This window comes from Momordica charantia (genome assembly GCF_013281855.1).
Source record: "Momordica charantia cultivar OHB3-1 chromosome 6 unlocalized genomic scaffold, Mcharantia_2.0 BLBB01000006.1, whole genome shotgun sequence".
In the NCBI taxonomy this organism is placed as follows: Eukaryota; Viridiplantae; Streptophyta; class Magnoliopsida; order Cucurbitales; family Cucurbitaceae; genus Momordica; species Momordica charantia.
In genome coordinates, this window is record NW_028275164.1 from 9,166,361 (window position 1) to 9,192,223 (window position 25,863).

Consider the following 25,863-nt stretch of genomic DNA (forward strand, 5'->3'; position numbering starts at 1 on the left):
GGTGAAAGTGCACGGCTGGTTTCGATATTCTTCTTCAAACCATTCGGAAGAGAACTGTGTTAAATGAACATAGGTTATAGATCAAGTTAAAAATGCAGTTTTTTCCAAGTGTAATGATCAAATTCTCTCTTTTGAATCTCCTATGAAGAGAGAACGCAGAAGGGTTGCATAGTGAACCAAGTTTTCTGCAATCAGACTGAACTTTTCAGTCGCTGTTAAAAAAAAAAATCATTTCTTAAATTTAATACAAGAACATTACAATGTTTCCAGAATTTTGAGGTAACTTTTGAGACATACGTAATGTCATTTAAGCCTCTCTGAAAGAAGCATGAACTAAGCGCTTCTGAAATAACTTTGGTGTGTTTGGGAGTGATGTTGGTTTGACCAAAATTATTTAACCAAAATCACTCTTACCATTGTCAAGATCACTCTTCTTTTTCATGGATCATGTTTGGCAAATTAAAAAATTTATTTTAGAAAAGTTTAAAATCATTTTAAATTGATTTAGGATTTGTTCGGGAGTGATTTTGACATGATCAAAATAATTTTTCCATTGTTAGAATCACTTTTATTTTCATTGATCATATTTAGCAAATTAAAAAAATGATTTTAAGGTATCATTTGATGAAAAATCAATTATACTATCGAGTAGGTAATTAAACACATTGGACCTGGTTGGGATTTATTGTTTATTGGTTACGTTTCTTGTTTTGCTATTTTTAATAAATAAAAACAAAACTGTGTTTAGAGTGTCTTGTTTCTTCTTCTTATTATTCATATTGAGAAAAGATAGAAACATGTTTAGTATCTATTTTTTTTATTTTACGTTCACTAAAATTTTAAATTTAAAAAATTTATGAATTTTTCAGTTAATATTCAAATTTTATATTATATTCATTTTTTCAACATTTATCCTACATTTTATTATAAGTTAAGAATGATAAAATAATGTTTTTATTTATATTTTGAAAAAAAAAAATAGAAATGAGAACAAATAACAAAAAAAACTTGGATTTTATTATTTCTAAAATGGTTACATAATTTTGAGAAGGTTTCTAAAACTGAGAAACTAAAAACATGAATAGCTACTAAATTTGACACGAGAAACAATAAACAACAAACGAAAACGTTACCGAATGGACTTTCACCATTTTTTAATTAATTTTTAAAAACTTTATTTGATACCTGGTCTTAAATAATTATACTCTCAAATCCTTTTAAACAATGTGCAGTTATGGGGATCCACCAAAATGTCTTGATCTTTCTGAGCAACTTTTCTCTCTAATACTTGGTTCAGTGTTCAACCAACCCTACATTACACATAAACTTTCATTTCAAACAATTGGATTGAATCCAATAAACACTCTTATTTAATGAACTTGCTAGGCTTAAATACTATCCATGAAAGATTAAATTTACTGTGTTATTTATTATGGTTATCAGTTTAAGCTATTGAGATCCGTAGTGATTTAACATGGTCAAATTTTTGGGTTCAATGGTAATTAGAAGGTCCTATGTACTCTTATAATGTCATTTTCTCCTCTTTTAATATTGACTATCACGTGTTGGATCATTGTACAAATTTGAAGGAGAGTGTTAAGGTATCTTTAAAAGATTAAATTTAATATAACCCATCGGTTTAAGCTTTTGAGTTCAGCGGTGATTTAACACAAACTTCCACGATTTTATAAATTTTGTTATACTTGAAAAACAAAGAGGACAATAAATCAATGTTAACACTATACAATAACCATGATTGAGACCCCACATGAAAAGGTTATATTGGATTCCCTTTGATACAAAAATGAACCATGATTGAGACCAAACATCAGTACTCTTCAGCAACATATAGAATGAGCAAAACTAAAACAAATGTGATCTACTTTCAAGAAACAAGAAGGCCACAGGGGGTTTTCGGGTAAGAATATGGCATCGACATTGCGATCGTTCTCCTACGCTGATCAAATCAGAATGAAAAGAATTCTTTAGACTATAATAAGAAACCAGATCCTATATTTTCTTCTACTTACAACACCTCCAAGCCGATACCGAGAACAGCGGTCGATCTTGCCAACATATCATCACACAACCATTCTCTTCCTTCATCCTATAACCATCACAACCATACCCTTGTAGCAGGCTCCGTGCCTGCAGCATGCCGTAATAACTCAAAGACACATGCCTGAACCCTGCGAGATCCAACCGTTGACTCCATTTCTCGCGCTTTTCGTGTCGTTCCTTCCTCTCAGCTCCCTCACAAGCTACTATGTTCTTAATCTCTTCCCCAAATAGCATCTTTTCTAACTTCAACCTTTCCAGGGATGTTCTTGACATGTTCGATTCCAGACAATCAAAAACAGCTGCGTATGTGTGGAGAGCCTCTAGTAATCTCTCCATAAGTGTTGAACCATTGTGGTTCGAATCTTGTTCGGTTACAACCATCACCTTTGGCGTCAAACCCCACAATCCATTCAGAAAGCTATCGATCTTCGTCACGTTTGCTTGAGATAGTGCTGATGAGGAAACTGAGTCTGAACTTGGACTGCAACCATTAACCAAATCCTTTTCGAGTAACTCACTCAAGGTGGTTTGGTTCAGATGCGGGTATCTCGAGTACTGAACTCCATTTGCACCCTTTGATGCTGAAGGAGATGGTTTTTGTGGGACTTCATTATCATAGGCCAGAAGGGCGTGCAACTGAAGAACCGAGTTGATAGCGAGAGCCTCCCCGGTTTTCACTCGAAGCTTTTCCATATCAAGGTTCTCCAATCTGCTGACAACAGAATTGAATTGAAACGGGATATCCAATTTTTCGGCTTCCTCGGTCAGCCTACGAGCCATTTGATCCAGAACCTCTTTCTGTGGATGAACCCCAGTGATTCTCAAATGGGGAGGTCCTTCAGGCCTGGCACTCAAAACTTGCAGAAGTGCAAGCCACTGAGCAGTTTCATTGGCATTGAGATCAATTATATGTATCATCTTTTCCCCCTCCATGGCTTCAACAATAGCCTGATTAGTAAGCACAAAAGCCACCTTGAGGAATGGAAACATTTCAAAGAACAGTTTCTTAACAATAATCTCCTCTGAAACCATTGGCATCTTGGTGGAGTTGAAGGCCTTGTAAAGACCGGGCCAAGTTTTGAGGATTCGATCTGCGAGAGCCTCGGCGAAATAAGCTGCAATCCGCTGCATTGTGTCACCATTTGCAGAAGCAAGATGGGATATTTGATCAAGGGCAAGATTGGCACTGTCAAGGCTACCAACAGCCACATGATTTGCACAAGTAAGCAACAAATGGATCAGATACAAGCCCCTCTCCTCAGATTTGAGCTCTCTAAGCCATGGATATGGAGAACCCAATTTAGGTGAAAGAGACATCATAGTGAAGAACTGGAGAGGGGAGGAAGTTACGGAGGATGTGCCTTCGTCTTGAAACATTGTTCAATGCAGTAAACCTAGAACCAATTTCTAGAGCGGAGGAGCCAAAAAAAAAAACAGACTATGATTTATGAACAATCAACTTCACAGAAACCAGTAGTTTCTTCTTGGTATTATATAGCACATAGAAGAACCAACTTGCATGAATCAGAGTGAGCAAAATCCTCAGTTTCCCTCATCATTTCTCAGAGAACTCATGGGAGATTGTACAAACATGAGAATGGGGATTAAAGGGCAAAAGACAAAATGGGTTTGCTGCTGAGAATAATTACACAAACTAGAGAAAGAGAGAGGAAAAGAAAAACCCCAAAAAGGAAACACAGAAGATACTGAAATGGGCGAGTGGAAACAGAAGATTTCAATGAAAACATGAACATAAACAAACTTGTTAAGCTACAAGAATCAGGAGAGCAGTGGAGGAGACGACCAAGAAGAAAGAAATAAAGAAAGATTCATTAAATCAAGAAAGGGTTACTGGGTTTTGTAGAGAATCGAAAACCCAAATGGAAAATTGGGGGAAAAATCCAATCCAAAGGGTCAGAAGAGAAGAGTACTTGGAATCTGGGGTTGCGAGTGCTTGTGGGTTTCCTCTGTTTCCATCATCAGTCTCAATTAAAGCTCTGTTTTGAAAAGGCTCCTCCTCCATGAGAAGACTACGTTGTCGACAAAGCGTGGTGGTATGATCGTTTTTGTCGTCATTGCATTTTTTGTCCTTTACTCTAAAGTGGGGAATATGGAATTTCTGAGAGGCCGAGCCTCCTGTTTTCTTCTCGCTCCAAAAGGGGTGCAAAACAAATCCAACTTTAAATTCTATTTTGTTACTCAATTTTTGTCTCCTACTACTTTTTAAATATCTGTTTTAGCTCATCAACTTTAAATTTTTATCCGTTTTAAGACTAAAGTTTTAATTTGATTCCTATAATTTTAAGAGTTTCAATTTAGTCCAATAATTTTGAATTAGTTTCAATTTGGTCTCTATTCGTTTAAAAGTTTTAATTTGACCTCTAAGATTTGGACTTGATCTCTATTTTTTGTCTCTATGGTTTGGTTGAATCTCACAAGACGTCCTTAGAGTTTATTCAAACTCTAAACCTTAATACAATAGTCTAACACAATTGTTCGAATAGAAAATTGGCTCATGAAAAAAAAACTGTCAATATTGAGAGTAGCAAAGATGATTTGTGGAGTTTGACCAAACAATTGAGACTTGACTAGAACTTTTAAAATTATAGGGACTGAACTCAAACTACAGGGACCAAATTGTAATTAACCAAATTGTATGAACTAAATTGAAACTTTGTCCAAACCATAGGAACCAAATTTGCAATTTAATCTATCTATTTTAATCGTTGCCGTTTTAAAAAACATCGATCATATATTTTTAAAAGTGACTCTTTTGGTCCATATTTGTTTGCACATATTGCAATCTAGCCTAAAATAATAGCATATATAGCACAAGTTAAAAAGATTTACAAATATGATACAATTTTCAAAAACCTCCATCAACATATGTCAACATCACACGTATACCAAATTTCCATATTTGCAAATTCTTATTTCTTGTATTTTATTGGCAAAAGTGAAAAAACTATTTGCTACCCATTACATTATTACAATTCTCCTCTATAAAAATCCATGGCAATATTATATTTGACAAAATCTATTGAGAGAAAAAAAAAAAGTGACGAAAAGAATCATTTTTTAAAAGTACATGAACCAAAATAGACTTAAGCTAAACATGCATCAATCAAAGTTAACATTCTGAAAGTTACCTAAAAATTACGGATCGAAGTGGCATCGAAACCAAAAGAAAAACCAAGCCTTCCCTCTCTAAAGCAAGAGTCTTGTTTGGGTTGAGTATCCCTATGGTTAAAGTTGTGTTTAAAGGTCCAACTTGAGTTGCATTTTGTCTTGATGTAAGGTGGATGGGGAATCAAGGGTGGGGTTTTAAATATTCCCAAAAGATGGATACATCCAAACAAGCCATAACAAAGACCAAAGGGATACCCATTTGTTGGAGTTTCGTTTCCTAGTGGGGCAAGTGATGGGAGAGAGAGGGGGAAAATGCAAAACAAAGTTCAAAGTTCAACCCAATCCAATGTGCTTCCAAAACACCAAATTTTGTTTTGTTTTCAAATGGCAATGACCATACAATTTGGTTTTATCTTCATCCTATTAAGACAAAAGGACATGGTGGTTAAGCTAACTTCCAAAACAAGATACTTCATTTATCCCTACTTGTTGACTCTTCTTCACACCCTCTCTCTCTCTCTCTCTCTCACTATTTTCCTCTTTGTTTTCTTGCAACTATTTTAACTCTTCAAATTGGATTGAATCGTGCTTTGCTGCTCTGAATTCAGGTTTATTTCGTTTTGGTCTCTAAAATTTTAGGCTGATTTCAGCCTATAATCTTTGGACTTTTACCCACTTTGTTTGTTTGGGTCTATATTCATGTCGTGGTTGGTTTATTCTTTATTCAAATCTCATTTTGGTTCTTGAGCCTTTTTGTTGATTTTATTTGCAGTCTTTCGATTTTAAAATGTTTATTTTTGTCTCTAAGTTTTCTAGTTTTGTTTCGTTCCTAAACTTTTAAAATATTGATTTTAATCTCTAAATTTAAAAATAAATAAACACTAGTTTTGGCCCTCGTTGTCTATTTTGTCGTCAATTTTTTAACATGATTAATGCGTGCATGTATTGGAGCCATATAGATTCGCTGATTGGGTGGGTAGATGTTATGGGGGCACATAATAGGAATGATGGAAATAATTATTTCTTTCTTTTAAAGTTCAATGACTAAAATAGACGAATGGAACACTCAAAAGATCAAAATACCTCTATTTTTAAAGTTTTTAGAATTTGAAATAGACATTTTGAAAGTTGATTAAAATAAAATAAATTTAAAAGTTTAAATATTAAAATAAAATTTAAAATAGACATATTTTTTTTAATCAGTTTACCTAATCCTACAAGTATTTCAGTTCACTTGTGTAGGGCCATGTGTTGGATTTCAAAAGTGAATTAGATTTTTGTTAAATAATTAATGGAAACTAATGGAAATCAGAAGTGTTGCTTTTTAATGCAACTTTCATTCTCTAAAATGTAATTTTAAAAGTCTAAACATCAAAATAGAAATAATTATGAAAATTAAATTATTGGAAATGATTGATTTGATTTGATTTCTTGGAGAAAAAATTTAAATGAACAATAATTACATCACTAAGAAAACAAAAACACCTGTTTGGTACATTTTGATTTCTATTTTCTTGCATTCTTTTTGGTTTGTCTTCAATTATTATTTATACAAATGAAATATTTAAAAAGTTCAGTCTAAAATAAAATAGCTAAATTATGATTTTTACTCCTAAAGTACTATAGCTATTTTTCAATTTCCTCCTTGCAATTAAAAAAGAAAAAAAAATGTTACAACTGTTGTGTTGACCCTGACATTTATGTTTTCCTACTTCTCGTTTCTAGTAAAACTGCGTACAAGTTTTAGAAACAACAATGACAATTTTGTTTCTATTTCTCAAAATTTTTAAAAATATAAATAAAAGTATTAGTTTATTATTCTTAACTTATAAATGTATAATAAATAATAAATATGAACATAAAAATTTGAATGTTTAATTTGAAAAAGTTAATTTTTGTATAATTTTTTTAATATAGGAGAATAAAAAATAATTGTCAAGCATATTTCTATTTATTTTTCAACGAAAAAAACAGAAAACAAGAAACAATCACTGAACGTATTTTTATTTTTATTTATTAAAAAAATAGTAAAGAAGAAATAAGAAACATAAACATTGTTAAACACATTCTAAATAAATCATCTATGATTATAGTGCAAGGATAGATCATGAAGTTGTAGCTTTAGATAGTTTAAGTGGAAAATTAAACTCGTCAACATGAACATAACTCAACAATAATTAACATCTACGTTTTTTTAGGTTGGAGGTTCGAACTCAGTATTCTCTTCTATTAAAAAAAAGGAAAAATTAAAATCTCAGGGATATTAACAAAGTTAAAAGGGTAATTTAGAAATAATAACAAAGTTAAAAGGTATATTTGAAGTTTGCAGAACTTTAGGGGCAAAATCGGAAGTTCGTATATAGTCTATGGGCAAAACAATAATTTGGCTCTGAAAAGTAAGATCTTTGTACTGTTGCAAATATCCAAACTAACAATAATGCTTTGATTTTAAAAATAAATGCTATTTTTTTCTCAAAAAAAAAAAAATTAGTAAATGCTATTTTGTTAAGAGAGAAAATACTAAATGTCGATGGTAATAAATAAATATATGTGGTGCTACCATTTAAATGAAAATAAAATAAATTTCATTTATTATTTATCTTGTTTTTTTAGTATAGGTTCAAATTCACACCATTTTTTTTAAGGAAGCTGTACTAAAAAAAGTCATAGATTATTTTATCTTTTATTTTTTCAAAATTCTTTTACTTCCATTATTGAAATCAGATTTGTTAGTTTGAATGAAATTTAATTTGTAAGAACTCAATTGGTGACTGTTATTTTTCTTATTTCATTTGTTTCTTGTTTTCATTTATTAATTTTTAGTAAAGAAAAACATAACTACATTTTATAATTGTTTTTTTTTTGTTTACCAAGAAACTTGATTTCGTTGTTTCAAAATTTCTACATAATTTTGAAAACGAGAAACATAAACAATTATCAAAAGCTTATATTTGTTGGATTTAAAGGTGTGAAAGAAAATGTAATTTAAAGAAACTTATTCACACATACGCTGTGAATATGTTTGTGGTTTTGTTTCTTTTAATTTTGGAGTTATTTATTTAAATGGAAAAGTTGTTTCTTTATTTTATTAATTTGTAACTTTATACATGTTAAAGTTACCTATGTAACATATGCAAAAAGGTTACATATGAGTTTAATTTTGTGTAATAAGTTACATGTTTGGACAACTATATATTGTTGTGGTTTTGTTCATTTTGAGATATCCAAACATATCAAAATTGGGTATTCTCCTCCTCCCACAAGAATTCTCTCTTCTTTTGAGTTGTTCTTCTTGTTTATGTTGACAGCAAGTATCTAAGAGTTCTGCTAGATCCGAGTACTTCGAGGTTGCAGTTCTACCAGAGTTAGTCGTTGTATCCTGCTGAGACGATCGCTGTAATCTGCTAGCAACTTATGCAGAGCGAATAATTGTTTTCAGGTTAGCGCTATTGAAGCGTGCCTCGACTATTTTTATCAAGTTTTGGTGTTCATCAAGTTGTTCAAATTTATATCGTTTGTAGCCAGTTACGTTGTAATCTGTTTGTCAGTATTACACAGTTAATATATACAGCGTATATTTATCCAACAATATTTCCAAAAAATTAGAAACGAGATCATGATCAAACGAGCTATAAACTTTCAAATCTAGAAGCTTGAATTCTCTCGCTCTCACCCCCACTCTCACTCTTTTTTTTAATAATTAAATTATTTTAGTTTTTATTTATGTTGTTAATAAAAGAAATACTTTTCAATTTACCATTTTTATGTAATTGAATCTTAATTATATGCTTTACAAGTTTTATTACCCAACAAATTTATCCAATTTTTGGATTGAAGATTAAATTTTCAAATTCTACTGACAAGTACTATACAAATTATCAAATTCAAAATAGTTTTTTATTTTGTTGTTAATTTGCAAGGAGATGTAGTTAAGCTAGGGAGAAACATGTCAAAACTAAAATGCTAATGAAGCTGATTGAGTAGTGTTGGTCCGGTCTTTATCTCGGTTCAACTTAAAATTGTCTCAATTCAATTTAGATATATAGATTGTCAATGAATTTTATTGAGCATGTTCGATTTTCAAAAAAAAAAAAAATTCAACTTTCTTAAACCTCTAATTAACACACTTCATAATAATTAAAAATAACGAAAGAAAAATGAAAATAATACAATAGAGCACTATAAAAAACATAAATAAAAGATTACTCAAGATAAAAAGGAGTAGGTAGACAAGAGAAGAGGGAGAAAAAGGTATATATTTTTGTAATGCAACAGCAAGTTGAAATTGATATTCGAACTCACGATCTTTTTAACAGAGCCTTAATTAGTTGAGGTTCAAAAAAGTAATTTTTAAGTAAAAAATAAATAATGTTTTAAAGTGAGTTTAGATAATTAAAAATATATATATTTTAGGGTAATAAATAAATCACATTTTAAAAGAATTTGGTTACTTTAAAGACTCATTTGAGATATGATTATTCAAACAATGACTTTAAAGTGATTGTCACTTATTAGTAAAAGATTTGTACAAACAATAAGTGAGATGTACTTCCCGTCCTAATCTACACATTTGTAGCACATGTCATAGGTATACCCATCTATAATTGGTACTCTTTAAGACAAAGCCACCAAGCAACAAATGTAGGTAGGGATTATGGTGTCAAGGAAGTTACACTCAAAAGTGAGGGAATCTCGTTCACTCGGCATAGCAATCCCGAGTTACATTTTAGATATAGAACAAGACATGTTGGTAATAGATGTTAGATAAATGTCCATATCAACCAAACTCAATACGGTACGATCTCGAACCCTTTGGAATAAAGTTGTGATGCAATTTTGTAATGAAGATTTTAAAAAACGAGCAATAAGAACTCAAAGGGCCCGTTCGGTAACGTTCTCATTTCTTGTTTCTCGTTTTCAATTTTATTAAAAAATCTAAGTATTTGATGACTACTTATGTTACTTGTTTCTCATTTTTTAGAAATATTCTCAAAAATTGTATAGAAATTTTGGAAATAACAAAATAGGTCTTTTGTTTCTTGCTCCCGTTTCCAATTTGTTCCTGTTAAGAATTAGTGCAAACATGTATTATTTTCTTTGTTAGTGGTTCCACAATTTTAGGAGTTATACTTCGTAATTAATTTCATAGTGGGAAGTTTATTAAGTAGTGGAGGAGTGGATTGAAAGTTCAGAGAATTAATAGGTTAGTGGCTTAGTGGAGTTATGGTGCTGGTTTATGGAGAATTTGAAGGTTGTGGCCTAAGTAGTGGATTAGTGGTAGGTTTTCTTATTCCCTATAAATACTTTGTAACAATCTCAAATCAATTAATAGAAGTTCTTCCTTCGTACGATTTCTCTCGCTTCCACATTGTTGTTCATCTTTGTTTTCGTTACATGGTATCAGAGCAACCACGTTCTTTTTCCTATGCTTTGAGTTTAGTGCTCGGTGTTTTAGTCTAGTGCTTGCAAAGATGAACGGTGGAAGCAATGTTTGTGTAGATAAGCTTACCAGTGATAATTATAGCTACTGGAGACTATTTATGGAAGCTTTTCTACAAGGGCAAGATTTGTGGGATCTTATATCTGTTGTGTAATTCTAGATGATACTCCACAAAATGCTGAGGTACGAAGGAAGTGGAAGATCAAATGTGGCAAAGCTTTATTTGCTTTGCAAACTTCTATTGGCAAGGAGTATATCGAGCATGTTCATGATGTGGATTCTCCAAAAGAAGGGTGAGATACACTTGAAAGGTTGCTCACTCAGAAGAACACGACAAGGTTGCAGTATTTGGAGAATGAACTTGCTGGAAAAACTCAAGGTAATTTATCGGTTTCAGAATATTTTCTGAAAGTTAAAACTTTGTGTTATGAAATTTCAGAATTGGACAAGGAGGAACCCATTACCGATGCCCGTTTGCGTCGGTATCTTATTCGTGGACTGCGAAAAGAGTTTATGCCGTTTATTTCTTCGATACAAGGTTGTGTAAATCAACCTTCTATCATTGAGTTGGGAAATTTGCTATCAAATCAGGAAGCCTTGGTGAAACAAATGCTTGGTGACAACAAGTGGTCTTCTCCTGAGATAGAAGGTATTCTTTATACAAGAGACAAAGTAGAAAGAAGTTAGGCTTTTTAATGTTCTTCAGATGATAGCAAGCATTCTGGGAATGATAGGCAGTCCAAAGGTAATTCGAAAAGATGTTTTAGGTATGGAAAGCCAGGACATATCAAGCGTGATTGTCGGGTGAAGGTGGTATGTAGTCGATGTGGGAAACCAGGTAATATTAAACAAAATTGTCGAGTGAAACTTAAGGAAGCAGAAGCAGATGTTGTACAAGAAATTAACAAGCCTGAACAACTCAATTGGGAACATTGTTTATCAATTGAAGTTATTGATCAACTCATTAATTGTTGTACTAATGCTTCTTTTGATTATAGTGAGGATTGGTCTGATGGTTCTGGTTGTTTTCATCATACTACTGAAGATGTATCTCTTTTTTATGATGTTTGTGGAAGATGAGTCAATGCGGTGGCTGGTAATTCCTTACATCCTGATGAGGAAGAAGGACATGTCAATATTGAAAGTCGTGAATTGGGCAATGTTGTTCGTAAAGATGGTTGTCATGGTCCAAATTTGAACAAGAATGTTGTTTCAGTCTCTCAGGTTGCTGATGTTGGGAGTGTTTCTAGAAACAAGTTGAATTGTTGCAGGAATTATGCTCATTCTTGTGCTAAAGATGGTTCCAGCTTAAATTGTTTAAATAATCCGAAGGTTAGCCTTATAGCTGGACTTATTGCTGGGTTAACACTTGGTTGTTTGGTCGGATTATTGTTTTTCTGCAAGGGTGACTATAAAGGCTACACATACGGAGTCTTTGTAGATGTTGCAGGTCAAGTTGATCGAAAAATTTCTTTTGATCAGTTGAAAGGAGTTGCATGGAGGGAAAGCCTTGAGGGAGATGCTTTCCAACATGAGAATTTTGGTGTTGTCTACCATCTTGTAGAACTTAAGCTTAGGAAACTTACTTTGGATTGGCCTACTCAAATGTGTATGTTGTTGGACACAACTCGAGGTTTAGAGTATTGTTTTGAAAGTTGCAATCCAAAGATTACTTATCGAGATGTTGTGATTGCTAATGTATTGCTTGATGAAGATTTTGAAGCATTTGTTCATGATTTTGGCCTAATGAAGTCCGTTGGTGTTAGCATGACTTATGTCACTCGAGTTTGGGAAATAATGGGTCATATTGAATTGAAGTATTTATTTACCGGAGAATCTTTAGGAAAGATTGATATTTTTTGTTATGACATGATTCGTTTGGAACTTGTTACATGTCAAATTGATTTTTTGTGCTTTCAGGACGAAAATGATGTTCTACTCCTCGATCAAGTCAAGAAACTGAAAAGGGAGAAGCAACTCAATGAAACAATGAATTGTTTTCGTATGAGGGAGGCAAAAGCGATTTCTACTCCTATGGAGGAAGATTGAAGTAATCAAAAGTGCACAATGTTGTTGCCTGTATCTGTATGTTTGCACTAAGGGGGAGTGTTAAGAATTAGTGCAAACATGTATTAGTTTCTTTGTTAGTGGTTCCACAATTTTAGGAGTTATGCTCCGTAATTAATTTCATATTGGGAAGTTTATTAAGTAGTGGATGAGTGGATTGAAAGTTTAGAGAATTAATAGGTTAGTGGCTTAGTGGAGTTATGGTGTTGGTTTAGGGAGAATTTGAAGGTTGTGGCCTAAGTGGTGAGTTAGTGGCCTAAGTAGTGGATTAGTGGTTGGTTTTCTTATTCCCTATAAATACTTTGTAACAATCTCAATTCAAGGAATAAAAGTTATTCCTTCGTACGATTCTCTCGCTTGCACTTTGTTGTTCATCTTCGTTTTTGTTACAGTTCCAACATAAGTAAATATATTTGTTTCATCGTTCCTGTATCTATGGGTGTGGGGAGTCATACAATTCTTTTTTCTTTATCAAGAAAAGAGGAAACAAAAAAAAAAAAAGAGAACGAAACGAGCCCAAATAATTGGTTCCTAACAATAAATGAGAACGAAATAATTGATAGATGATAGAGCTTAGGATATTTGGATAAACCTTCAAACATCTAGGTCATGCCCCAAGTTATACGACCCATTTTGGTAAGGCCTCGTTTGTTAATGTTCTCATTTCTCGTTTCCAATTTTATTAAGAAACAATAGTATATGACATCTATTTACATGTGTTGTTTCTCATTTTTTTTAAACATTCTCAAAACTGTATAGAAATTTTAAGAACAACGAAAACAAATTTCTTATTTCTTGTTATCGTTTTCAATTTGTTTCAAAACATAAATAAGAATACAATTTTATCATTCTTAAATTGATGGATGTTGGAGCATGCAATTCTATTTCTCTTATTTAAAAATTAGAATACATAAATAAGAAACAGAAACATTACCAAACTAGTCCTAACGTCTCGTTTCTTATTTCTAGTTTTATTAAGAAACCTAAAAATTTCACAACTATTTATATTTATTTTTTCTCATTCTTTTAGAAATGTTCCCAAATTTGTATATAAATTTTGGAGGAAAAAAAACAATCTATTTCTTGTTCCCGTCTCTAACAAAACCAACTTTTCTTATTTTTTTCATAGGAAAAAATGAAGAAAAGAAATAGTCATGTTTTTTTAAAAAAGAGGAAATAGCAAACAAAAAATGAGAGGGTTATCAAACGGATCCCCTAGTAACTTTTGGAGTTGACTTTAAAGCTAGATTAGCGAGAGTGGGACCATAAGCATAATAACATAAGGAGTATGATCCGGAACACCCAAATTTAAAGAGAAACAATTAATAAATGCTAGTTGAGATTAGTCGGTAAAACTTGGAGTAATACTCTTTATGCCAAAGCAATTCCTTGTTGATCAAAGAGTCAAGTTTCTTGCCCATAAACATAACATCTAGGGACGGTTTGTTTCGTGGGAATCCGAGATTCCCATTGGACAGGAGTCTAGATTCCAATGTTTGTTTTTATGAGAATGTAGGGTATTCGGGAATCTTGAGATGCTCGAGTATCGTAGGATGCCCATACAACATCTTACGAGTTTTGGATGCCCTTTTGAAACACGGGTTTCCAAAATTCCCGTTTTGAGGGCATCCATCTTTTTACTTTTTTTTTTCATGTATTTTCTTTCATCAATTTTTTTAAATTTTTCCTCAAAAAAATTCTTTAGTCTTATTTTAAAATTTATATTTAAAATAAATTAATGAATTCATCGTCTAATAATCAACTTTATGCTATTAACCATATTTGTACATTAGATTTACATGTAAAATAAATTGCAATAAAATTATATAATATATCCATTTATTTTTAATATTTTGAAGGAATTACATTATTAATAATATTTATTATCATAAATATATAATTTTAAAGCAACATTTTTTTTTACTACCAACATACTTGTCATATTTTGATGATAGGATAAGTAAATTTCATTTTACTACCAGCATAAATGATATGATTGTCTTTTTGGAAAACTATTAAAGTTGAAAATAAAATTTATATTGAGTTAATCTGAATTAATTTATTCTACAAAATAACATATAAAAAACTAAAAATATTAAATTAATTCAAATAAATTTATTATATTAAATGAATTTATAAATTATATAAATATTCATAAGGACATTTTTTGAACATTCTATATGACATCTAAAATTCCGAGCATTGGCATACATTTATAGATGTCAGATCTACATTCTCGAAAAACAAACTATTTCTTAAAAGGCATCAAATTCTACCAACTCTACCATATCATTATTTTGCCCAAATCAATGTTGCATTCAAAGTGTACTCTCCCATTTGAAAGCGCAAACAAGAATCGTTTGATAACTATTTTAATTTTACTTTAAAAATTATGCTTGTTTTCTCACTTTTTTTTTTAAGTATGCTCAACATTTCTTAAAAATACAACTGATTTCTGGGTCAAAATTTAAAAATAAAAAACAAGTTTTTGAAAAACTACTTTCTTAGTTTTCAAATTTTGACTTTGATTTTAAAAACGTTTTCAAAGAAGTAGATGATAAAGTAAAGAAATACAAATGTGAAATAGTATTTACAAGTTTTATTTTCAAAAACAGAAAACCAAAAATAAAATGATTATCAAATGGCGCCTAAGTTTTTCGATCCCCAATTTTTTGTCGCCAAATTCAAAATGACCAAGTCAACATATTTTCTTTAATCAACAAGGATAGGAGCTACGCACGAAATTGTTACACTTTTGTCGTAAGATTGTTGGAAGATTACTCGTCTTCCTCTTTTATATCGAGCGTTTATTCAGGTTCTTATCACACACGCACGAGCACACACAATTTAACATACTAACTTAAGAGAGGAAATTCTCTGATGTGATGTTCATCACATTGCTATATCTGAACTATCCCAACCAATAAATGAAATTAAAAACAAAGAGTTAGGCTGCCTTAACAGATTGTTTTTCCAATGACCATACAATACAATTATTTGGCCATTGTTATTCTATTAATAAAAAAAAACGAAAAAAAAAAGTACTTGAAAATACTTCCTGCTATTAGACTCTAAGCTTGGCAAGGGCTACAGCAATTCCAGCCCCAACAATAGCATTATTCTTAACAAGTGCAATATCTTGGGGAAGTTAAGGAAACCAAGAAACATAAGCTTAAAACAAAAATCCAGGTCTGAATATGATAGCTTGGAAAAGTAAAAAAATAAATAAATAACTTTTTTCGCTTCGTCTCGATCATGTAAGAAATATGCGAAAACTTCCTTGTTAGCCTAACTGACAATGCATGTTCGTTATGATTAAAAATATTTGGAAAAAAAAATGGTCTCAATTGAAGGATACTTGAAGCAAGCGAGGCTCCTCCAGTAAGCTCATTCACTCTTTTAAGTAAGAACGGAGTTTCAGCATTTCCAAGTATATTCTTCTCCCTGTAATCGATACATACAAATAAAAAGAGTTTTTGAGTTTACTGGTAAAGGCATCCTCTCCTACAAGTCAAAAGGTTCAAATCTTCATTTCATATTTGCAATGTTATATTTCAAAATAATTAAAAGAGAAATATAAGTAATATTCTGACTTTATTAGTAGTTCTTCTGAATAATAGCTTCAACTCTTTATTATTTACCGAGCTTCTTGAAGTGCGCTTTGTATTGCATTCTCAGTTAAGCTTCCGGAAGCAGAATGCTCTTTTGGAATTGGAACAGCAATCAGAATTCCACTTCCAAGCCCAAGCTTAAAGTTGGCATCTGCAGAGGAAGACCATAAAAAATAAATAAATAAAGAAAACAATGGAATAAATCACAAGATTGCCAACTATGCGAAGAAATATTCAAGAAGTCTATTATTAGATCAACAAAGGTTGAAAGCTCTGTAGTGACTTGCCAATAAGCTTTGCAGCATCTTCTGGGGTATCGACACGACAAGGCGCCTGCATTTTGTATGTCATGAACAAAAAAGCAATCTTAGTTTCAAATAAAGAACATTCTAGCACATCAACCAGTGAAAATTTACACCCTAACTATAGAATGAGTGAAGATAACCAACCACAAACTTAAAGATTATCTTTAGGTATAACACCATATATATATATATATTTTAGAACTTGAGTCAGAGCTTTGCTCTCCTATATCCAGGGGCACCCGTGCCCAGCCCAAGGCTTAAACTGGAGAGACTTCAAAGGTTATTGATATTAAACTCACCAGAAGTTCTGAAACTTGAGACTTCTGAGCCAATATGAACAAGAGACCCCAAACTCTTGCCAACTAAGCTGTCACTTAGGGGCTTGATATAACACCAAATATTAGGGACAATATAACTGGAATTTAATACCCGTTAAACTAAATAGAGGAAGTGAAGAAACTTTTTGGCTTTGGTAAATTACCAGCAGCATTAGAAATATATAGAGATCTAGAAGGCAAAAAGCAGATATTTAGGTAAATACCTTGCAGCCACTGGTTTCAGTGAAAAATGCAGGAAACTCGTTCGTCCCGTAAGCTGCAACACACACTCCTTGGGTTTCCTGTTAATGATATTTTTGGGACAGTGAATAGATTAAAAAGAAAAGTGCATGATGTGTAGAAAGATTGAAGGGAGAGAAATAGACAACTGTACCAAATATTCAAGTGTCCTAGGAATGTCTAAAATTGATTTTACACCAGCCGAGATGACTGCTACAGGAGTTCTTCCTAGCTCAGTGAGATCAGAAGATATGTCCAGTGCTGCAAAAAGCAGTTGAAAATAAGTACGGGAGATCGATAAAGTTATTCAATGCTCCATGTTGAAACATTAACATGTCAGAACTTTATGTTGAACACTCCAGAAAAAAATTAATGTGATGATCTATAATCTCAGCGTGAGCATCCAGTAAAAAACTAAATTAATATTTGACTTACCAGAGAACCTTAGGAGAAAAATTTGTCAAAAAGCTCGCAAAGAATCCAACTAACATCTCCATATTCCATTAGACACCATTGGACCGAAGTGGGAGCAATACACGAATATGATTTAAGATAAAGCTATCGATTCTACAAAAGCTGTAAGGCCCATGATTGATAAGAGAAAGGTGCAATCTAATCTATACATCACTCAAAATCGTGCACGAAAGCATGCTCTCCAAGCCTTCCACAAATGCCCTTGCTTTGAGGTTGTGCACCCATTTCTCCAATCCCTCCCTCCCTCCCTCTCTCTCTATAGCTTATGAATGTATCTTGATTGACCATGCATATCATCAATCATTCTTTTGTTCTCCTCCATATCTCGCTTCTAATTTTGTTCATCACATGAGTTTTTGTCTCAATCATTTTCTCTCTTTCTAGCTTGTAAATGAAAGTATCTTCCCTCGCCCACCCTTCCCCAAAATAATTGTTCCAAACTGTAAACAAACGTATCTTACTTTGTTCACCATGTCTATGAACTCCTCCAATGCCCCCAGTCACAAACACAGAGATACCAACCTACAATAATTCCACGTAAATAACTGGTGAGAAGGTTAAAAGACTGCAAAATGATGAAGTATGTTTATTGAATCAAATGCAGAATACGACGGAACCACCATGAGGTGCTTACCATAGAAGCAAAGAACATTGTTGCAGAAACAGTAGTAGCACCATTTCCTCTGCTAGCCACCTTATAAGACATGACGAGATAACATGTAATTATCCATGTAAAAAGCATATTTCCAAAAAAACACATTAATTATAAACTACCACGTAGTTTATAATAAGTCCATGTCCTATAATTAAGACTAATGGAGAAAAGGAAAGGAAATAATTATTATATCATACAACTACCAACATCGATATTTTTATGACTATTATTCAAATATTCAATTTAAGTTCAAACCTTGATAATTTCTGAGTAAATTTCATTACATTACCAAATTGGTCAATGACAAAACAAAAGGTAAACTAATACTCACAACTTGTGCTATATCCCTCCTAGCAGTCTTTTGGACTCGGTGTCCCAGAATACTCAACCTCTCCAATTCTTCCTCATTTAGGCCTGCATACAGAGAGCTCCACAGAGTTAGAAATCTCAAAGTGAAAATGCAGCAATCAATGAGATAAGTAGTTGTGGGAAAAACAGAACCAACATAAGGAAAGTTTTGAAGTTTTAATTCTGAATGAATACTTTCAACAATGAAGTGAAATTAGCAGAAGGGTTGGTGGTAAATAGACTCTATTCCAATTCAATGCATCCAAAGCCTTTTTCCTCCAAAACAATTTCATACCTCTGCAAATTCCTCAACAAATATGTTACAATACCACACTCCAAAAAGATATTGTCAAATGATAACTGCTTTAGAGCTCCTTTCAACACAGAGTCACTCTTGCAGTAGTGAACCCATAAGATACCAAAGCACGGGAAAAACTAATTCCACACGCAGAAGGTAAAAGGACAATACACTAGAACATGGTCTAGACCCCCAACTAGACCACTTCTTAGTAAAGCACACACCATTATACCTGGAAATGAAAAGGGGGCTGTCCTCAAAATGCAAGTTATAGAATCCCCATGTTCTTCATGTATAAACGACGTGAGAAGAAAAACTAAACTGTTCTGCTTGCTGACAATGAGAAAATCACTGAGGAAGAAGAGAATATCTAGCCAGAAATGCAGGGCAATAAATAGTAGGGAGTTATTAGAGGTGTCCTTTAATAGTTGGTTATATTTATATTCGGTAGGAAACCATGCACGAGAACAAAGGAAATAAAGAGGAACCTGGGCTAAAAGGGGAGAAGAGGAGAAAGGCAAAATATACAATTATTAGAAAGTGAGTTTGTTGAAAGACTTTGGACTCTTGAAATCTTTTCTAGCTGTAACTCTTCTTAACTCAAAGTAACACTTGAAACTACTTCAAGTTATGAGTAGAGAACATATTGTTTGGAATCAGGGCACTACAACCTTGGGCCATGTATCAAGCCAGCAACCCTAGAGAGAATCATGGAAGCTCTGCATGAGAAATTGGGGGCAACGATGTATAACCATTCCCAAAACTTGAGTGGAAGTGGAAACTCCAAAAGCTTAAGAAACCAATGGGGGAAGGTGGAGCCCTTGTGAGTGCACATGCTTACATTGGGAAAATTGGCGGGGATACTTCTCCATGAGCAAGTTGAGAGTGAGAAAGCTAGAAAGGGTAGTGTTTTCCAGTATGGATACGGAGGGTTGGATACATCATACATGGGATGGGTTGATTCTTCTGAATTAGTTGACTTCAAGGGCTAGATTGGTTGGACACATTAACAAAACTCGATCAACAGGAAGGGTTGGATGGAATTTAAGAAGTTATCTGAATTGGAGTGAAAGTTTCCCAGAGAACGAGCTTTTGTTAATTGTGATAAAAGTTTGCTCCATGGAAAGGATGCAAGAACTAACTGTTGCAGTTACTAATCTAATAGAAGACGAGGAGACTAAGTAGTAGGCAGGTCTCAAAGAGCCAAAGACCACGTGCATAGAAGGCCAAATCAATGGGCAGGACATAGATATATTATTTGATATGTCGAGCAACACACAATTTCATCTTCAAGGATGAGGTTGAGACACTACAACTACCACTTACAGAGACATACATTATGCAAAATTATGTCTCAAAGATATATTGAAGATCATAATTGTCCGAATCGCCGTAAAGCAGCAACCGTGTCCGGATCTGATCTATCACCTCGACAATTCATTGGTGACTTCATGATCTCCAAAGAAGCCCCAAGAAGCATCAGCACAAAGTTTTACCATTTTCAAGCACAAGTCAATGCGTTAAACAATCAAAAATTGAAATCAGTTCAAACCATGACACGAAATTTAGTTCACTCATTACATTGAAGTTGTAGGCCTTCAAATATATCTAGATGGTTAATAAATTGTGTAAGACTATCATTAGCAAGCACAAGCAGTGTCAACAAGTATATAGAGATAGAGTAGTTTAATATAAACACCTACGCATGGTGTGCCATCTAAAATCGCTACAGTTGCAGGAACTGCTCCATTCTTCCTCACTATCGCCTCTACTTCCTTTGCAGTTTCCAGATTTTGTGGATATGGCATCCCTAGATACAAAGAGCGAAAACAGCTTCCAACTATTACGAAATGAATGAAAAGAATAACAATTTTATTGTGTTCATTAGTTTTTGAATATCCAAAAATAGTCGACCTTCACTAATTTGCCTAGTTTTCAAACTTAACATTATTGGATCCTACAGCCTAAGTCATCAGAAATGAATCTTCATTTTTGTAATGCCCCCTACTGTGTTTCAAGCTCCTGTAAAACCAATTAATTTCAAATGCAATGGTTCTTCTACTCTGAGAATCATACACAATATTAGTGTTTGATCCATTACAAGATTTGTCCGAGTCACTTTGTTTCTTTTTGTCCAAGTTTGTCCAAGGTACAATCATATCATCATCCATCATAAGGATGAAGAAAACTAGTTTTGACGAAAGGGGATCAAAAGTTTAAAATAATTCTACAAAACCCGAAAGCTCATGGCATGAAATTATTGAAATGGCAAAGAAAAACAGAGTCACCATGTGAGATGATGGTTGATTCAAGGGCAACAACGGGATGGCCGCGAGACAAGGCAGCAGAAACTTCGGCAGACATCTTAATTAGGCCTCCTCCATTTGAAGCGTCAATGGCACCCTTTCAACATTACAGAAGAAGACACATCAGTAAGCAAAAGATGGAAAAGTAGTTCAAAGAGATAATTTTGATGATTCTGACCTGTGGGTTATCTGTGTTTCTCGAGTCTGAAGGGTGGAAGTGTCTACTGAGATTAGATATTCTTGAGAGAGCTGAAGAAGAAGAAGAAGAAGGATAAGACGCCATTGTTCTTTTGATCAGACTGGGGGGTGGTGGATAATTGGGCTAAATCACAAAATTAGTTGCGGCAGAATGATAGAGTTTACAGAATTCCCCGCAACATTACCATTTAAAAGGAGGTTGAAAAATAAATAAATAAATAATTCGATCGCTCGGTCTAAATTTGTAACAATGTTGTTTCTTTATATGTAACGATTTAGTAGTATGTAAACATATTTAATTACTAATTATTTTGTTTTTTTTAAATAACTCATTATTTTGTTATTGTTCTATGTATATAAGAAATATTATTACCACTCACCGACATTTTGTACGCAACTAAATTAGCCTGCACTAAAATTGAAAAAACTTATCAACTAAATTGTAACAAATTTTAAAATAAAAGGAATAAATTGTTACAAAGAGAAAGTAAACATTACTCCCAATAAAATAAAATTAAATGTAAATTGAAAAAATTTATTGACTAAACTGTAACAAATTTTAAAATAAAAGGAGTAAATCTATATCTATATCTATATCTATACTATATTAAAAAGGTAGGAGGTAGAAAAACATTTTTTGACACTTTTGCCCTTTACTAAATTTACAAATTATGCCATTAATATATTATTACAAATATTAAATTAATTATTAATTATTAATTATTAATTATCCATACTATAAATGCATGGAATAGAAAAGGTTAGAATGCAAAAAGTTTTCAACAACATAAAATTAATTTTTTCTTTAATTAAAATTCATACTAGAATTTTAAGAGTTTTAGAATTTGAAAAGCTTTTGTAACGTTTTATCCTCTACTACTATAAAAATAACCTTTCTTCTACATGTTTTCCACAAGTTTCAATACTTTTTTATTCTTAGTTCCTTGAAACATCTCTCAAAGATGATTCAATCTTGAAAACATCTCGAGATATTTGTAACATATTCATCAAGTTGCAAGGGAGGCATGTGTCGAATCTACATATCTCGAATACTAGGTTTGTGACATTACCATTCCACAATTTTACAAAGTCGAATAATAGTATCTGTCAAGCAATCTGAGCATATTTACTCTAAAAGATGAGTGTATAGTAAGTACTTGGATTTTTTTTTTGTTACTATTGTTATTTTTCTAATTAGTGTGTTTTTTATTTGGAATGCTTTTTTTTAGCAATTTTATTTATTTTAGGATTTGGATTTTTTTTTGTTACTAATGTTTTTTATTGTTTAGTGTATTTTTTTTATTTGGAATGTTTTTTTTTTGAGCAATTTTATTTAGAATATTTGTTTAAAATATAGATAATTACAAGTTCATGGTCTTATTGTTGAAAAAAAAACAATCATAGAAGTCAATATATAAAAAAATGTTTAATTAATAAATTAATTATAAACAATAATTTGTATAAAAGGTGGAATATAAAACTTTTGGTCATTTTATTTTCTAATAATAATTTGAAGAATTTTTCTTTAATAATTTTAATTATAATATAAAATTAAATCAATAAAATAATTTATATTTAATTAAAAAATTCAACATATATAACAAAATGTCAACTCTAAACAAATATTTAATAAACAAACAAAATATTAAAAAACAAATAAATGACCCATATTAGATTGAAATAATTCAAAAATAAAAATATTAAAGTACCTATTTACTTTTTTATTAATATATAATTTTTTCCTTTACTTTTAATTTATTTATTTACAAAATATATCATTAACAATTAATTATAAATAGTATATTTAAAAAATAATTATAAATAGTACATTTTATTATTAGTAATTAGCTGTCATTAATAATAAATATATATAAAAATTAATCTTAATTATTTTTTAAAATAATTATACTTAAAATATTTTACGTGAAATTATATAAAATTTAAGTTATCTTATAATTAAAAAAAATTTATACGTGCATTGCACGTGGTAATACAGTATTACCAGTGTTTACAAAAGGAAGTAATCCTTACTTCCACAATAAAATTAAATGTGATATTTATCCATAGAAATAATTATAAAACAAACAAAATTCTAATTATACATATCCCAAAATTTCGGTTTTATTTTAAAGCTATGTATTTCGCTATGTAAATGACAAAAAACATGTAGGTTTCATGTAATTTATACCTTGACTTTTATGTTTTTATTAATTTAATAATTTTTTATCGATTTAGTTTACATTAAATTTAAATGTTATTTTATAGAACATACGAAGACGAAACACGAGAAGCTAAATGACATTTTAATCATCGAATTTGTTTTTAATATAATTTTAAACTTTTAGACTTTAAATGACATTTTAATCCAAATTTAAAATAAAAAAATAAAAAATTTAATCATATTTTAATTAAAATTTCGCAATATTAATAAAATAACAATATATAAATTAAAATATAAATAAAAATAAAAATGTGGAAGTCGCGTACCAAAAGAAAAAAAAGTGATTTTCGCCTAATCACTTGTCACGTCAAATATACACGTTTGCACGAGAATTGTAGGCATTGTATCGCGAGTTTTGACTTTTATTTTTGTCAATGGTTTTGAAAACCTAACTTACATCTGAATTTATTTATTTAAATTACATTTATTTTGTAGTTATTTTTAAACTAATATTATTTTTTAATTTATTTTTAAAACTAGATTATTTTAAGGGGCAACTTGAGATATGACAAAAAAAAGTTAGGAAAATAAGCAAAATAGCAATAAGGTTTGAGATTTTCAAATATAGCATTTTTTTTGGCAAAAAAACGGAGGCCCACGTTATAAATTACAAATATACCCTACAGGCCCGAACCAACAATAAATTACTTCTGATTGACTTCTGATATACTAGTGATTGATAGATATACTCCTGATATATATGTGATATATGTTTGATATACATATGGTATGAAATTGATTTACTTCTGATATAACTATGATATCTACTACTATAGGTGACATAGAATTGATTGACTTCTGATATACTATTGATTTACTTATGATATAACTATGATTGACAGATATACTCCTGATATATATGTGATATATGTTTCATATATTTGATATGAAATTGATTTACTTCTGATATAACTATGATATATACTACTATAGGTGATATAGAACTGATTTACTTTTGATATACTATTGATTTACTTATGATATAACTATGATTGACAGATATACTCCTCATATATATGTGATATATGTTTGATATACATATGATATGAAATTGATTTACTTCTGATATAACTATGATATCTACTACTATATGTGATATAAAACTGATTGACTCTTATATACTATTGATTTACTTCTGATATAACTATGATTAACATGCATACTCTTGATATATAAGTGATATATGTTTGATATACATATGGTATAAAATTGATTTACTTCTTATATAACTATGATATCTACCAATTATTTCGAACATATTACATCTAATATATGTTTTATGATATACTAATATATGAAATAATTTTTTTTTCAGATAAAAGCAATGGTACAAACACGAAAAATGAAATAAAAAAACATCGTCGAAAATGTTGATGTCGTTCGTCCCAAAAGACAACATAAACCAACGCCAAAAGTGTTGTATTTGGAAAAACGGAAAGCTTCAAAGATAGTATCTCCGAAAACACGACAATCACCAAGAACTTGATGTCTCAAGCTTTTACCTAAAGATTATAAAAGAATGAAACTTACGCTTTTCTAGACTGTTGGAACTTATGCTTATTCTTTTATAGAATTTTAAGAATGACATTGTTAGTCTACTTTTGGTTTATGCTACTGGTTCGTTTTGATGTTTAAACCTTTAAGTTTTTGGTTGAAGGACTTTGCTGCTGATTTGATGTTGATGTTGCTACCCAAGAATGATATTTAAACCTTTTAAGAATGACATTTTTGCTGCTTCCATTTTGATCTTTAAAACTTTAAATAAAACTTAATTGTACTATTGATATATGTACAATGTATACTTGATATATCACTGATATATTATTGATATACAAAAAACCCTAAGTTTCTATTTACTTCTAATTTCTAATTCATTTCTCATTCACAGTAATTTCGAAAATCACCATTGACGTTCACATTCACGTTCCTTTCAAGTTTTCTTTCTCATTTTTAGTAAGTATCAAATTTTTTTCTCATTTTCCATGCATGCCAATACCTACTAATTTCTAATTGATAAAAAAAATACAAGACAAAGAGTTAAAGCAGGTAAAATAGTGATTTACTATTATACAACTGATATAGAACTGATTGACTTTTGATATACTATTGATTTACTTCTGATATACTAATGTTGTCAGATATACTCCTGATATATATGTGATATATATTTGATATATAATAACGAAGCGATAA

At 31.4% G+C, this 25,863-nt stretch overlaps 3 protein-coding genes and 1 pseudogene across 5 annotated transcripts; 2 read left to right on the top strand and 2 right to left on the bottom strand.

The window, feature by feature from the left end:
- Positions 1–1,756: 1,756 nt before the first annotated feature.
- Positions 1,757–4,148, bottom strand: SCL3 (scarecrow-like 3). Its single transcript, XM_022298679.2, has one exon. The coding sequence runs from the start codon at positions 3,436–3,438 to the stop codon at positions 2,023–2,025; it is 1,416 nt and encodes a 471-aa protein (XP_022154371.1). The 5' UTR covers positions 3,439–4,148; the 3' UTR covers positions 1,757–2,022.
- A 6,582-nt stretch (positions 4,149–10,730) lies between these two features.
- Positions 10,731–11,438, top strand: LOC148210650 (uncharacterized; annotated as a pseudogene).
- A 16-nt stretch (positions 11,439–11,454) lies between these two features.
- LOC148210651 (putative LRR receptor-like serine/threonine-protein kinase At5g10290) lies at positions 11,455–12,679 on the top strand. The gene is made up of 3 exons (XM_088124708.1): positions 11,455–11,468; positions 11,629–11,651; positions 11,712–12,679. The coding sequence occupies exons 1-3, from the start codon at positions 11,455–11,457 to the stop codon at positions 12,677–12,679; spliced, it is 1,005 nt and encodes a 334-aa protein (XP_087980834.1).
- Positions 12,680–15,557: 2,878 nt separating this feature from the next.
- LOC111021655 (indigoidine synthase A family protein) lies at positions 15,558–21,627 on the bottom strand. 3 transcript variants are annotated; one of them, XM_022298681.2, is made up of 12 exons: positions 21,430–21,624; positions 21,234–21,348; positions 20,645–20,755; positions 18,631–18,713; positions 18,279–18,338; positions 18,106–18,166; positions 17,325–17,431; positions 17,155–17,232; positions 16,596–16,641; positions 16,339–16,459; positions 16,056–16,141; positions 15,558–15,835 (listed from the first exon to the last, which is right to left on the bottom strand). In XM_022298681.2, the coding sequence occupies exons 1-12, from the start codon at positions 21,532–21,534 to the stop codon at positions 15,762–15,764; spliced, it is 1,047 nt and encodes a 348-aa protein (XP_022154373.1). In that variant the 5' UTR covers positions 21,535–21,624; the 3' UTR covers positions 15,558–15,761. The 3 variants fall into 3 exon arrangements, with proteins under 3 accessions (XP_022154373.1, XP_087982185.1, XP_087982186.1); XM_088126059.1 differs by lacking the exon at positions 20,645–20,755 and having other exon boundaries at positions 21,430–21,627; XM_088126060.1 differs by lacking the exon at positions 21,430–21,624 and having other exon boundaries at positions 20,649–20,755; positions 21,234–21,267.
- Positions 21,628–25,863: the final 4,236 nt, after the last annotated feature.